The following is a 16,311-nucleotide window of genomic DNA, read 5'->3' as shown; positions in this document are numbered from 1 at the left end:
TGAATAGTTTGCATTTAAAGCAACACTTTAACATTTTTTATCTTTAAATAACAGCTTCCAAATCATTTTGATGGTACACTGACTTGTAATATGGAGAATGGCCCCTCTTTCATTCCCACCCACCCTTCTAAACCCCTGTTTTTGCACTATGTAAATTCTGTGTTTGGGTACGAAACCACAGGAAAAGTGTGCTACGCTTTACGGCACTACGCCACTTCCTTGCTGTTTGGCTCTGGTAATTCATTTTTTATTTTTTTTTGCCTAGTAAAATTTGTAAAAAAGAACAACAAAAAACAAATCGTCAAACAAATCATGAAATGTCCGGTAATAATGCTCAAACAAAATGTAGCCGCTTCACCGCCCCAAGGGCCCTCAGCCAGTAGTGCTGCTTTAACAAATACAAAACATGGCAAAAAAATTTCCGTGTCAGTGAGACCAGGACATAATTTGAAGGAAGGTTTCTCATCATATCGTTCAAAATTTCAAACCCGAAAGCGGAGGCAATATTAAAAATCTAAAAATGTGAGCTATCCTGTGAGCTATGGTTGGGTGTAATGTAAAATGTGTGTGTTGACAAGTAAACGGGCAAAAACTCAATTTGACAGAGGTATGGTCCCTTATCTGACGGAAAACCCATAATATCTACATGTATTACCCTCCTATGATGATGATGATGATGATGATGATGATGATGACAGTAACTGGTCTTTAACTTGTTTTAAAGACCAGGAAACAAACTTCAAATATAATACTTTTTTTTACTGATCAACAGTCAAGTACACAGTATAGCCTCCATTCCCCCGAAAAAGAAGAAGGACGGGCACATGCACATTACCCTGATTTAATGTAACAGAAGTACCGTAAATACAAACACATCGGGGCAATACCAAAAGGCAAACTTAACAAGCTCCCTCTCTTTTTTATCCATATAAAAAATAATAATAATAAAATCTGGGAGATAAATCCAGGAGAATAATAATAAAAATGAATTTTATAACAGGATGCTTTACTTCAAAAGCCATGTGCCATTATGGTGTGCCTTGAGAAGCCCAAGTGTCTGTGCTCTTTTTTTAAGTCAAGCAGTCGGCAAGCTGTTCTTTTGTAGTTGACCGAAGAACATGCTGGATCTTATGAGCTCAGATACTTTGAAAGTGCTCATCTCCAGACAAAGTCTTTTCTCAGCCTTCAGCTGTGGAATCACTGTGGCTGCAAAGTCGGTTGAGCCACCCCAAAAAAAGCCATCAGTCACATGCAAGGATTCCATGAACAGTCTTGATCCATCCGGTAAAACACAGCAGGATCGACCTGTGACAATCTGCCTCCCGCTCTTTTCATTGTGTTTTTCACTCACATTGTACCAGTAAAGTGAAGCATCAGCCAGGCCATAGACACATTTCTTGAGCTCCCAAATTTTACCCACACTGCTTCAGGAGGAGGGTGAATGTTAATGTCTCTTGAAAGCTCAGCTCCTTGGAGAAGTGCAGTTCTGATGTCCCTGGAATTCAGTCTCCTGTGTTTTTGGCAAATTACTGCCAAGATGAGTTGAAGGGAGTCTAAAGCATATGTACAGTTGTCCTAAGTCCCTTAATATCCAGTTCTTCAAAACCTCTTGCAACTACTGTAGGCTCGATTAGGAACTATGCCACTCTAGGTCTCTTTTAAAGTGCAAACCTATCTTGTAGAGACCCGCTTTTGTCCAATATCTGTGATCTCCTCAAACACCCCATTATTCTTCCAATTGCAGAGCTAATTTTACTTTGCAGAATCAAATGATACATCACTCATTACCAAAACATCATCCTCATCAATGTCAAGGCTGGGTCCTGGATTTTCCACAGGATCACTTTGCAAATTATCAACTTCCAATAGGTCAGCTGACCCTGACTTGCCTGAAATGATAGCTGGTTCGGAGTATTGCAAGTTGTGCCAGTGCTTGTACTTTCATTTTGCTTTCCATGCACAGCCAATGACTTTAGCAGTATGTTTGGTTCCACTGCCTCTTTCAGTGTATTGCACTGTCTGTCCTGCCTTCTGATTGCATCGTTCTGTTTGTCTTATCATTTGAGTAGGGACATGCTTTTCTTCTACTGTGTTGTCAAGGTCACTGTCTACATCATGTTCTGTAATTTTGTCTCCATTTTCTAGCATGGGAGGGGTATCTGCAGCGTTGGATTCAGTGTCATGAAGGATCCTCACCATCCAAAAAACAGACTGTTCCAGCTGCTGCAGTCGGGCAAGGGTCTCCGCAGTCAAGCAGTGAGGACAGAGAGACTGAGACAGAGCTTCAATTAAAAAACATATCATTAACAATAATACCATTGAAACCTTTAAGAGAATAGTAAATGAGTTACCACTGTTCAAGGCATCATCAACTGAGGATCCTGTGAACAACTTGAACTCCAAAATACAAAATATCATACAAGAAAACATAGAAAAACAAAAAGCCCCCTGGAGAAATGGAGCAGTTATTACGCAGCTTAAGAGAGAGTGTCGCCAGACAGAACGAAAATGGAGAAAGACAAATCTTCAGGTTCATCATGAAATTTACAAGGATAAACTCAATCGATACAATAAAGAAAAAGGCCAGACAGTCTTTCTTCTCTAAAATCATTAATGAAAACCTCAACAATAGTAAAGTGCTCTTCTTCACTGTTGATCAACTTATTAATCCACCATCTACAACCCCAATCAGAGATGCTCTCCACTGAAAAATGTGAGGAGTTCGCTATATTCTTCAGTTACAAAATTATCTCTATCAGACAGAATATTAGTGCCTCAACATCCAGAAACTAACCTACCCTCCAGTTCTCCAGTAATATGACTGCTGCCATGTCTCATTACGTCCCCTTGGACATAAAAAGACTGGACGATATTGTCGGTCAGCTCAGGTCCTCCACCTGCTGCCTGGACCCCCTCCCTACCACATTTTTTAAAACAGTTTTTAACCGCCTAGCACATGAGGTATTAGACATTTTAAACGGCTCTCTTTCATCAGGTATATTCCCTGCAGCATTTAAAACAGCTGTCATTAAACCACTCCTGAAGAAGAGCAATCTCGATGCAACAGTTATTGCCAACTACAGGCCCATTTCCAACCTGCTGTTCCTCTGCAAAATACTTGAAAAAACAGTTTACCTTCAGCTTAACAACCATCTAACCTCAAACAGCCTTCTAGACACCTATCAATCTGGCTTTCGACCTCAATATAGCACAAAAACAGTACTTATCAAAGCTCTGAATGATCTACATGTAAGCACTGATGGAAAAAAAAAATCTGTTCTTTTGCTCCTGGATCTCAGTGCTGCCTTCAACACTGTTGACCATCAGATTTTATTAGCAAGATTACAAAAATGGGTTGGCCTATCTGGCCCGGTTCTAAATTGGTTCAAAACCTACCTACAGGACAGGCAGTTCTTCGTGTCCATTGGAGATTTTGTGTCAAACAAAGTGGATATTGTATGTGGAGTGCCCCAAGGTTCAATTCTGGGACCATTATTGTTTAACCTCTATGCCTATGCCTATGACACATATTGTAAAGAAACACAAAATAAATTACCATAATTATGCAGATGATTCACAACTGTACATATGCCTATCTCCTGATGACCTACTCCCCATACACTCCCTCACTGTATTAATGATATTAATGCATGGATGTCAAAGAACTTTTTACAACTGAACAAAGACAAAACAGAAATACTCATCTTTGGTGCAAAGGCTCAAAGACAGAAAATTGCAGCTCATCTCAGTTCTCTGTCACTGGAGAGCAAGAATGAAGCCAAAAATCTGGGTGTAATCATAGATGGAGATCTAAATTTTAAGAGCCATATAAATCAAATCACAAAATCAGCCTTCTACCATCTAAAAAAGAGGCTTCCTGCCAAAAGCAGACTCCGAAAAAAATTAATCCATGCATTCATAACGAGTAGATTGGACTACTGTAATGGCCTATTCACCGGCTTCCCAGAATCAGCTGTGCAGCGGCTACAGTTAATCCAAAATGCAGCTGCACACGTTCTCACTGGGACAAAAAAGTTTGAACACATCACACCTGTTCTTAGATCTCTACATTGGCTCCCCGTCAAAACTAGAATTGATTTTAAGATTCTGCTACTTGTATATGAAGCTATAAATGGCCTTGCACCTCAGTATATAAAATAAATGCTAATTATACACGAACCAGCAAGAACTCTCAGGTCCACAGGCAGTGGTGTGTTAACTATCCCTCGTACCAACTCTAAAGCGGGAGAAGCTGCTTTCTGTATCTATGCCCCAAGTAAAAGGAACACCCTGCCGAGGGACCTGAGAGAGGCCCCCACACTGAATACTTTTAAAAGCAGGTTAAAAACCTTGCTGTTCGCTACAGTCTATGACTGACTGACTGACGTCTGTCTGTCCGTCTGTCCGTCTGTCTGTCTGTCTGTCTGTCTGTCTGTCTGTCTGTCTGTCTGTCTGTCTGTGCTACTGGTGCTGGTGCTATGGCTGCTGCTAACCTTATACCTAAAACTTAACCCTCGCTTACCTTATGGATAAAATTAAGCATGTCTAACCCTATACCCTAACTTAAACACCTAACCTTATACCTCAACTTAACCGTCTCTAACCAGAGTGACTTCTTCGGTTCCGGTGAGAGCTACCACTTCCGGTTCCGGTAACTTCTTTGCGTGTGCGTTGCTGTTGCCTTTTTTTTTCGCTGTTGTTTTTTGTTGCTGCTGCTGGAGTTGATGTTTCTGCTGCTGCTACTGCTGCTATTTCTGTTGCTGTTGTTGTAGTTTCTGTTGTGATATTACAGTGGGAGGATTATAAGAAGGGTGTGTCTTCGGAGAGATAGTCAAAAGGAGCTCCCTCCCGAGGTCAGAATGAAAGACTTGACCCGTTATTTAGGGATGCAAATTAAAGGACCGTGACTGGATTAAGATAAGATGGTGCACAGAGTGAAATTCCCATTTCCGGTGAGGGTAACCACTTCCGGTTCCAGTGACGTCTTTGCTCTGCGTTTCTTCGTTGAGATGAGATGGTACACACTATTGACTCAATACAGATCAGGAGATTTCTGGTTTCGATGAGAGCTACCACTTCCGGTTCCGGTGACGTCTTCGCTTGTGCGCTGTTGCTGCTATTTTCTATTGCTGCTATTGTTTATGCTGGTATTGTCGTTGCTGCTGCTAACCTTATACCTAAACTTAACCATCCACCGTGACTGGATTTAGATGAGATGGTGCGCATAGTTGAAATCTCAGTGTCTAGTGAGGGCTGCCACTTTCGGTTCCGGTGACATCTTTGCTGTTCGTTGCTTCCCTGAGAATTGTTGACTCAATACAGATGAGATTTCTGATTCCGGTGAGAGCTACCACTTCCGTGACGTCTTCGCTTGTGCGCTGTCGCTGCTGCTGTTGCTGTTGCTGTTGTTTTTGCTGCTGCTATTGTTGCTGCTGGTACAGTAGCCGCTAGCATTGTCATTGCTGCTGGTGGTGTTGTTGCCGCTGCTAACCTTATACCTAAACGTAACCATCTCTGACCTTATTCCTTAACATTATACCTAAACATAACAATCCCTAGACTTATACCTAAACTTAACCATCTCTAACCCTGTACCCTAATTTAAATATCTCTACCTCAACTCAACAATCAATCTAACATCTCTAACTTGAGTGACTTTTCCGGTTCCGGTGAGAGCTACCACTCCCGGTTCCGGTGAAGCCTTTGCGTGTGAGTTGCTGTTGTTGTTCCTGCTTGGTTTTGCTGTTGTTGCTGCTGGTGTTGAAATTGCTGCTATTTTTGTTGCTGTGGTTGTTTCTGTTGTGATATTACACTTAGAGGATCATAAGAAGGATGTGTTTTTGCAGAGAGAGAATCAAAAGGAGCTCCCTCCTGAGGTCTGTTTGGAAACTTGACCCGTAACTTAGGGTCGCTAATTAAAGGACCGTGACTGGATTAAGATGAGATGGTGCACACAGTTGAAATTTCCGTTTCCGGTGAGGGCTACCACTTCCAGTTCCGGTGATGTCTTTGCTGCGCTTTACTTCGTTGAGATGAGATGGTACACACGGTTGACTCAATACAGATGAGGAGATTTCTGGTTCCGGTGAGAGCTACCACTTCTGGTCCCAGTGACATCTTCGCTTGTGCACTGTTGCTGTTGCTGTTTTTATTGCTGCTGTTGTCTGCTGCTGGTATTGACACTGCTGATGTTGTCATTACTGCTGCTGCTGGTGCTGTTGTTGGTGCCGCTAACCTTATACTTTAACTGGTGTTGTCGTTGCTGCTGCTAACCTTATACCTAAACTTAACTCTCGCTTACCTTATACCTCAACTTAACGTAACCCGTAACCTTATACCTCGACTTAACCATTTCAAACCTGAGTGACCTTTCCAGTTCTGGTGAGAGCTACCACTTCTGGTTGTTGCTGCTGTTGTTTTCTGTTGCTGTTGCTGCCACTGTGGTTGGAGTCGCTTTTATTGTTGTTTTTGTTGTCTTTGTTGTTGCTTTTGTTGTTGCTGTTGTTTCAGGGGCATTCTTTTGTAATGACCGGCTGACAACTATGTTCTCTCTTTCTTTTTTGTATTTCTTTGTAAAGCGCATTGTGTTGCCCTGGTATGAAATGCGCTCTATAAATAAAGTGTGACTTCACTTGACTATTGCTGTGCCATATTGTTGTATATCTCCACATACACTACCACACTTTACTCATATGGCACTTTACTGCACACATCTTGTGGCAGTTCTGCCACCCGAGTGGTGTTTTTAGTGCCCTCCGGCACAGAGACACAGAAGACAATGGGTTGTGGACACCAGTTTATTGTAAAGAGAAGGCTAGATGGAAATAGACAGGAGTAGATCGGACACATCATGACAGGGCTCCTAGCCTGAGTGTGGGGATGGCAGTTTTACTTGCTGTTCATTAGACCAACAAAGGAGCAACAGGTATGCAGCCACTCTGACCCAATCACCTAGATCCAGGTCAGATGTGGCTGTTCAACCAGACCATCCCCACATCACTTATCTGTATATACCAAAACAGTCTATTCCTTTTATTTCTATTTTGTAGTCCCACTTTGTATATTACCCTTTTTTACCCTTATTTTATTCTATTTACTAATTGAATTGGTTTTTAGGAATCAGTTAGTTTAGATAGTTTGTTAATTAGTTAGTTATTGTACCCGTTAGCTGACCAGTTAGTACTTATTGTGCATTATCTCCAGGTGAGTTGCAATGTCATTTCACTACAAACAGTATATGTATCTGACAAATAAACATCTTGAATCTTTCTATTCAGCAGAGTCAATGCACTTGTAGAACACTTTGTAAACAGTTTCATATTTCGATGGGACGAGGCTGCCCTTTGTATTCTGTCAGAGCATTCCGCTTCTGTGAGGGACTTTTGTGCTGCGTGCAGAGCAGAAAAGTGTTTCCCTAACCCAGGCACTCATTGTTGTCCTTTCAGTTGCAGGTGGGCTGTCAATCGGCACAGAGGGGAGTTTTGGGTTCTATCCAAATGCCAAGTTGGTATTGGCTGTCGCAATGGGGTGGTGCATTGTGTTATTTACCATTAAAGCCCATTCAAGTGCTGTTTCCCAGTTACAGGTATTATTCTGCTTAACCTGAGTCAGAATATCAGTGAGTGTTTGATTGCGCCTCTCAAGGAGGATCTGTTGTCTTTTTTTTTTTTTTTTGTCAGGATGCTGGGCATACAACACAGAGTATTTGTATGCCATTGAATCCAGGACAGAGTTAGTCTGCAAGTGGAGTTCAGGTTCTCAACCTACAATGCAACTCTTTATCAATTCTTTAATCATCAACAATTGCTGCAATAACTCTGTCCTGTGGACAACCTGTAGAATGACAAGAGCACAGTTTCTGGTTATGGACAGCCACCACCAACCCCCCTCTTTGGAGAACTATTCATCATGTTTGGGTCTATAAACAACTGATCACTACTCCAAGAGGGGGAGAAACACCACTGGTGAGACAAATACACAACAAACAACATTTACACAAAAACATGAACATTGGATGACAACATGTATTGAAAAACAATGAATTAGGTCGAGGAAAATTGGAACTACAACTGGTCACGTGGCCTCTTCCTGTCATAGTTATGGCAGTAAATGAGGGAGGAAAGGGAATGCAACCAGGAGGGTGCTGGGGTGCACTTGAAGCAGGTGTGGTGGTGTGTGTGTGTGTATGTGTGTCTGTGCATGTGCGTGTGTGTGTGTGTGTGTGTGTGTGTGTGTGTGTGTGTGTGTGTGTGTGTGTGTGTGTGTGTGTGTGTGTGTGTGTGTGTGTGTGTGTGTGTGTGTGTGTGTGTGTGTGTGTGTGTGTGTGTGTGTGTGAAATGTCCACCGGTGGGTGTACATGACATATCCCCATTGGTACTGGTGTAGAAGGTCAGTTATATGTCAAGGCGCCTCCAAGCAGTGCAAGGGGCCTCGAAGCCCCCCTGAACTCTGCAGCCACGTGGACACCCTACAGCCGCAGGAAAGCCCTGGGTACCCTGCCCTCCAGCCACAGAAGACCCCCCAGCCCCCAGAGAAGCCAGAGGGCGCACACATACAACCAACCCCCGTCTGCAGGCACAAGACGCCGCCGACACAGAACCCGGGCCACGGGCGCAAGGCACGGACCGCGGGCCCAGATCCCGGCCCCACGGCGACAGACCGACACCCCGCCCAAGCCACCCGCCCCAAGGGTGAGTCGGCAGGACCCCCATGCCCACCCACGCCCCGCACAAGGGGGAGGCCCGCCCCACCGCAGCCGACCAGACGCCCCGCCCGGCGTGAGTGCCAAGTGCCCATACACGTAGCAGCGTGTGCCCAGCGCGGGGCACCTCGATGATACACCCCCCTCCCCCGGGGATGCCGGCAGTCCGCCAGGTATACAGGCCCTCTGCTAACCCCAGCACCTGGGGCACCCGCCGCAGAGAAGCCACGTCGCACAAGTAAAGGCCAACAGTGTCTTTATCTCAATGTTGAAATTTTTAGCCATGTCTCTCACTTCATCATTATTGAATTCTCCACCATTGTCACTATACAGTCTCTGTAGCGGCCCATGGACATTTTTCCAGTTATGAATTAAGTGTTTCACAATTTCTGAGGATTTTTTGAGTGTTAAGAATGCTTCCAGCACTGAAATGTGTGAAATGGTCAATTATCTGTGGGTACCATAAGCTCGACCCTAGTTCGTGTGCATCTACTGAAACCGTTTCATTGTACTTGGATGCCAGGGGCAAACCAACAGCAGGCTTGTGTTGAAGTCTGCTGTATTTCTGACAAGTGTCACAGTTGCTCACTATCTTCTCTAGAATAGAGACAACATCACCATCTGTGTTACCGGAGCTACTCAACAGTCTTTGAAGTTTTTCCACAGACACATGTCGAAACTGCTTGTGTAGCTTTTGCAGGAATTTGTGCTTTTCTTCTTTGGTCATAATTTCTGTCACTGCTAGAATTTGATTGTCCATTTCACTTTCAACCGCGTAGTCTTTGCACACTCTGTCTTGAATGTTGACACAATAATGTACCAAGGCAGTCAGTTCAAGTGTGATTGGTTGTTTGAACATCACTGCTTTGTCATTTTCAATATCTCGGACTGCCCCAGCCTTCTAAGTGATGCTTTGCTCAATAGCAGAGGAGGGTCTTCTGGCACCACCTCCGTTTTAATGTGGTACGTTGTCTGACCAATCTTTGCTGGAATTTTAACCCTTTTAAGTGGAGTGACAGCTCTACCATCTCCAAATTTGAAAGTACTGTGACTTGCAGCATTGGATAGTCCAACCACCACACTGAGATTCAATTCACTGCCATGATCCAGCCATTTGCCTCCACAGACTGTGTGCGTGCATGCAGTGTCAATGACAGCAGCTCCTAAAGACTTAACAACAAAGATCTCTGTGTCAAGAAAAGGATCATGGGCAAAAAATGTGATGTTAACTTTTTCAACCATGTCATCTGTCTTTGCATTGTCACTTGTAATTTTTACATTTTTTGCTCCAGTGTGGGCAATCCCAATGAAAAGTGCTTTGGCAAACAGCACATTTCGTTCTTCTCCCATACTTATCCAAAGGATTTGTGCATTTCTATGGCACCCACTCTTGGCTGATCTGAGATGGCACATTGCCCCCTCTCCTTTGGTCGGTGAAGTACACGCCATCTTGCCTAATCTGAATTCCCACGGGATTAGGTCTGAGAGTTTCACCAAAAAATCTGTTAAGGCTGGCTGCTTGTTCTTAATATCCAAACAGGCGGAATCTAACAATTTGAAAGCTAGCACTGCATCAGGGAGAACCATGTTGTGGTTCTTAATCCGGTCATATCTCTGTTCGAAATCAAAGATGAAGTCCCCAATGGCCATAGCAGTGCATTGACTGTCACGGTTTGTGTATGCCTCACAGGCACTATCTTTCTCCTTTTTTCGAAACATTAAATGAAGTGCCGTGACTAATGTGTTCATACCTTCATCGTTGTCCAAGTCCCGTCCCACAATTTCCAGCACCGTTTCTCTTGCTCGCCCCGTGAGCGACAATGCAACAGCGAGCGCTTGCTTTTTCTTGTCTAACTCCATAATCCTTTTCCATATTTCAAGCTCATTCTTCCAACTGTCATACGAACCTTCCGTCCAATCCTGGCGGGACCTTTTAGTTGACTGGAACCATCCTCTGCTACCAATGTTAACTCGTATTAAAGAGAGAGAAACCAACTTTAAATTGAATACTTTACTGACCAGCAGTCAAGTACACAACATAGCCTCCATTCCCCGGAACAGGAAGAAGCATACGCACATGTGCATTACCCTGATTAAATGGAACAGAAGTACCGTAAATACAAACACATAGGTGCAATACCAAAAGGTAAACTTAACAGTAAACATAAACCGAAAAAGAGACTCAGGAAGTGAGCTTCCCCTCCCTGACTTTGAAGACGTGCCATGTGTCTCGCAGACCTCTCTCGGTTTCCCGATCAATAAATCTTGTTGCGTTCTTCTCTTTCTTCCCCATCTCAGCTACCCACGATGCTCCAAGCCTACCCGTTATATTCCAATCTCTTTCCCGACATCGTTCACCAAACTCTGCTCTTGTGGAGATACTGTATTTACTTAACCAAATTTCATTTCTGCTGCAATCTCTCCTTTAACGGTTTAATGTTGAATGCTTTTTTTTCCCCATCCATGGTGGCTGTGTAGTGCATGACGAGCACCGCTGTCCAAAAAAAAAAAGGCCCCAATTCCCACTACGCAATGCAAATTTAGCACGCCCACTTCAGACCAGAGTTCAAAGTCTCTGATTAGCATAAGCCCCTTTTCCACCACAGGAACCATTTTTGGAACCAGGAACTTAGTTCCCAGTACTTAAGAACTAACCCTCACCACGGGAAGAATTTCATTCTGAAATTGGTTCCACTTGGATAGTCCCTCGTCCCCAAAAAAGTCCCCACAAGCAAGGTGGTACTGTTTGGAGGAACCATCGGAGCAACCCATGCTACTACTCAAAGAGAACGGAAAAGCCAGAATCTAAAATGCAGCTGCCGGTGGACCAGCGGCAAAGCGGCGTCTCGTAGGCGCACGCTTTGCATCACCTCCTTCCGGTCTCTGTCGTTCCTCTGTGCATAGGTAAAGTAACCGATAACTCTGTCAGAGACTCTTGCTAAGGTCCCTTGCTACAGAAGGTTCTAAATTGTTACTCAAAATATTTTGAAGGAGGACAAGGAGGAATGCAACCACCTCTAATTCTCACAAAACAAAAAGAGACAAAAACATTGTAACCTGATAAACAGTTGGAGGTCTGTCATCCCTGTCAAGAACCATCCTCACCTCTCTCTGCCTTTCAATTATTTACCTCATAGACAACTGGTTTGCGGCTGGAATTTTTTGCAAGGCTTTGGGTTTGTTTGGCCAAAATGCGCCGCACATTTAAAGGGCACGACTGTACAAAGGGGTGATGACGAAGACAGAGACCCTTTGGAAATGTCATCATACCGTGCAATTTCGGAATGGAATGCAAATTAAAATATTGAGTAAAGCGTTGAAAAACTGACTATGCATAGCTCATATAATGAATTCCATCAAACTGGTTTTGGTAAAGAGTTTATAAACTGGATTGGTATTATTTATGCCCACCCACAAGCATCAATTATTACTAACGGTGAGATCTCACAATCTTTTCAACTTCAGAGAGGCGTTTTGCCAGGGTTTCTCCTGTTCGCCATATCTCTTTAATTTAGCTATGGAGGTTCTAGCCAGCCCAATTCGAGCAAGTCATTATGTTGCCCCAATTCAAATTCACAACACAGTTAACAACTTATCTCTATTCGAAGATGATATAAGAATATCAAAAAACGTATGTTAGGGTACATACTCCTGCTGTACAGGAGTATGTATTACTGTCTGCACTGCGGCTGCCCACTGCTCTAAGGTATAGGATGGGTCAAATGCGGAGGACAAATTTTGTTGTATCCTACTTCTACAATGACAATAAGAGATATATTAGATATTCTACTATATATTTTTGTCACCCAAACCATCCATCCCACCACTATGACGCTAAATCGATACCTTTGGAAGCTTTTCAGGTTACACGATCAATTGGGAGAAGAGCGAACCGATGCCCATATCAGGCATAGTGAACATAAATGTTCTATGCACCACATCTTGCAAGGGATCAATTCAAAACGTTAGGTATAAATGCTGCACGAGAGCACGGGAAGCTTTTGTACCTGGGAATGCAAGATGCAGCAGTTGAAGCAGAATGTGGAAGTTTGGAATATTTTGCCCATTTCAATGGTCGGTCGTATTAACGCTATAAAGATGGTTGCCCTCCCTAGATTTTTGTATATTTTTCAATGCATCCCTGTGTTTATCCCCCTTAACAATTTTAAGAAGTTGGACTCTTATCATATCATCTTTTATTTGGAACGACAAAACGGCCAGAATATCTAAACAGCATCTATGTAAGTATGAGGCAGAAGGAGGCTTTGGTTTATCGCAATTTAAAATATACTACTGTCAGCCAATCTGAACTTACTCGCCTCTGGCGCGGTTGCCTGCCGGTAGACCACAACCCCGAGATCAGACCCTCATGGCTTCAGATTGAACTGGCTACGTGCAGCTGCACCTCTCCCTCTCGTCCCTGCCCCTACTTGATAATCCAGTCAGGGCAAAGATACCATCCTATATAAACAATCCAATCATATTTCACTCCCTAAAAGTATGGAAACAAATCCAATCTCCTCTTAACTTGCCCAAAGTATACATAGGCAGTCCAATTTGCCACAGCCATGCCTTTCCTCCTGCCTTGGTGGAGCCAGTCTTTTCTATCTGGAAAGACAGAAATATTGTCACAATAATGGAGCTGTATGCTGAGGGATACCTTGTGTCTTTCCGGCAATTACAACGGATGCATGGGCCGCCATCAGCACATTTCGGCAGGTACCTCCAGATTAGGAATTTAATTAGGGCTCAGACACCACACTATGAACATATGGCCAAACATAACATACATGTACTGGACAGCTTCCTTCATCTGGTACCTGGCACGAGGGGATCAGTCTCATTCTGGTACGATACTCTAAAGGCTCGTGTAGTGGTGTCCAATGACAAACTGAAAAATGATTAGGAAGAAGAACTGGATACTGAAATCTCTGCAGCAGCACGGGAGGCAATTCTTGATAATATTCACCACAGCGCTATAAATGCCAGACATACCTTAGCAAAATTCAAAGTTGTTCACAGACTCCATTATTCAAAGTCCAGGCTCCATGCCATATACCCCAGCGTCTCTCCTTTATGTGATCAAGTGTCAACCAGAGACAGGAACACTTACCCATCAGTTCTGGTCCCGCCTAAAGTTTAATTCCTTTTGGACTCTTATATTTGACTATATATCCAAGGCCTTTAATAAAACAATCACACCAGATCCTCTACTTGCTATCTTTGGATCAGCGGTAGTTAATTCTTCCGTCAATAAATATGAAGGGCGAGGCATTTCCCTCTGTACACTGTTGGCCAAACACCTTATCCGACGACAGTGGAAGACAGAGGCTCGCCCTCTATTCCAGCAGTGGCTCAGGGATGTGGGGGATGTGCTTCATACACATAAGGAGAGACTTGGCTATAAGATTACAAACAGAGGTAAATGTTTTCCTGAAAACAAGGCAACCCCTATTTGATGAATGGGCGTGCCACCCGGGACGAGGCTCACGTTAAGAGCGGAAACCCCACAGAAATTGAAAAGGTAATATACAAGATTTTACAATTTAATCCAATGTATTGTACACACATTGTACATTATGCACATTGTACATTATGTTGGCTGTCAATGTTTCCGACATCCCGCATGCTGGTGTCTTATTCTTTCCTTTTCATCATCATTGTTATTATTTTCTGCCATTTTTTATCTCTTCTGTCCTTATTTCCTATAATTACCTGTACCACTATACGTAATTAAATCGTTTTGTAAATGTCCCTTCTTGAATACAAGAGAGAGAAGGTGGTGTAAACTTAACATATTTTATGTTGACCTTATATAGGCCTTTTTCCATTTTCTACACTTCTTCATTTTCTCATATGTAACCAATGTGATATATATATTTTTTCTCAACTTGTACCTTATGGACCTCCCTGGCAAGGGTGGGAGGGTTGTGTGTCGGAGAAAAGAAAAGCGGAAGGAAAAATATTGCTTTAATGGTACACTGTGTGACCTGCATGAGCCCGTCATTAAAAACACACAAAGGAAAAAAAAACAATGACAGGTGATGACAGAGCAAGCTGTGAGCAAATAGTCCGACGCAGTAGGACCATAATTACTTAATAGCCTAAGTAAATGTTGGAATTTCATTGGCGTTTTTCCAATTTATCAGTGATCCCTGCTGGAAGGTCCAAGGAGAAAATAAATATTATGGCAACGTCATTAAGAGAACCCCTTCAATATCTTTCTTACCCATTTATAGCGGATGGACACACACACACACACACACACACACACACACACACACACACACACACACACACACATTGGCGTGCCCTTCGATTAAAAACACAACAGAAAAAACAAAAGGACAGTATGACAGAGAGGCCTTTTATGCTTCAAACTACCACATCAAGCCGGAGAAGAGGAGGCCAGTGGTGTACCTGCGAAAGCCACCTGTCAGTACCAGCACCGCGTCCCGTGTGATGCGGCCGACAGCTCCGTCAATAATGCCCCCCAGGGCCAGCGCCTCGGCTCTGCTGACGGCCCTGGAGATGTCTCCATAATGCAGGAAACCTTCGGGGAGAGGGGAACGCGTGGCGATTAGTCTCTGAAGTCACCGCTGTCAGTCAAAGTCATTTTCTTTGTCAAAGGGAAGCGGGAAGTCAGGGCAAGTTAAGCGTTAGATAATGAGTGACATGGCGGGGGGGGGGCTATTATACACAGGATTATTATGTGGTGTGAGAGGTTTATCCTCACAGCACCGCGTTGCATTTCCACTGTACTGTAGCTGAAGTTACACGGCTTGATTTTCTATGTAACAAAACCCCGAAATAAAGGTGAAGGGACTGAGTTCTGTGCTAAATTAACTGACGATCACTTCCTTCCACGCGTCAGCCCCACGGTTAAGTGGGTCTTACGTCAACATTTTTAAACATAACGGAGCCAGTGGCCCTCAAAACACTATTAATTTAAATGGACACTCCCATTCTTGGGGGAAATTATCTTTTTGTCTACTTTACCCAGATACAGACAAGAAGAGCTGGTGGTCTAGTAATCTAAAGGTTGCTGGTTCCATCCCAGGCTCCTCCTGCTAGCACGCTGTAGTGTCCTTGAGCAAGACACTTAACCCCTCATTGCTCCTGATGGCTGCGTCCGTCGGTGTTTGAATAATTGTAAGTCGCTTTGGATAAAAGCGTCTGCTAAATATAATGTAATGTAATGTAATATATGGTGTGGACCTTTTCGCCTGAATCTGGGTAAGATAGACAAAAACACTAAATTTCCCAAAAACTAGAGTATCGCTTTAATAATACCTATGCTAGGCACAGAGGTGTGCAACTATCTTAATATGGAATACATTATACTTTATAATTTATATATGGAATATATAATACTGTATATCTGATATATATATACTGTATATATATGCACACACAACGTAAATATATATATATATATATATATATATATATATATATATATATATATTTTTTTTTTTTTTTTTTTTTTTATTTACATATGTATGTATGTATGTTGTATGTATATATCTATATATGTATATATATACAGTATATATATATATATATATAAATATATATAAATATATATATATACATACATACATATATGG

The 16,311-nt window shown here is 42.9% G+C and overlaps 1 protein-coding gene across 1 annotated transcript in view; it reads right to left on the bottom strand.

Annotated features, from left to right (window-relative positions):
• Positions 1 to 16,311, bottom strand: part of dntt (deoxynucleotidyltransferase, terminal) — a gene marked incomplete at its 3' end in the record, with an annotated part of 84,646 nt that overhangs the window by 44,604 nt on the left and 23,731 nt on the right. The window contains exon 7 of the mRNA XM_080016942.1: positions 15,122 to 15,254. Coding sequence (XP_079873068.1) covers positions 15,122 to 15,254 — 133 coding nt within the window. The remainder of the gene's footprint in view (positions 1 to 15,121; positions 15,255 to 16,311) is intronic.

Source organism: Zeus faber (assembly GCF_960531495.2).
Source record: "Zeus faber genome assembly, chromosome: 16".
Taxonomy (NCBI): Eukaryota; Metazoa; Chordata; class Actinopteri; order Zeiformes; family Zeidae; genus Zeus; species Zeus faber.
This window is presented reverse-complemented; position numbering and strand designations above follow the sequence as displayed.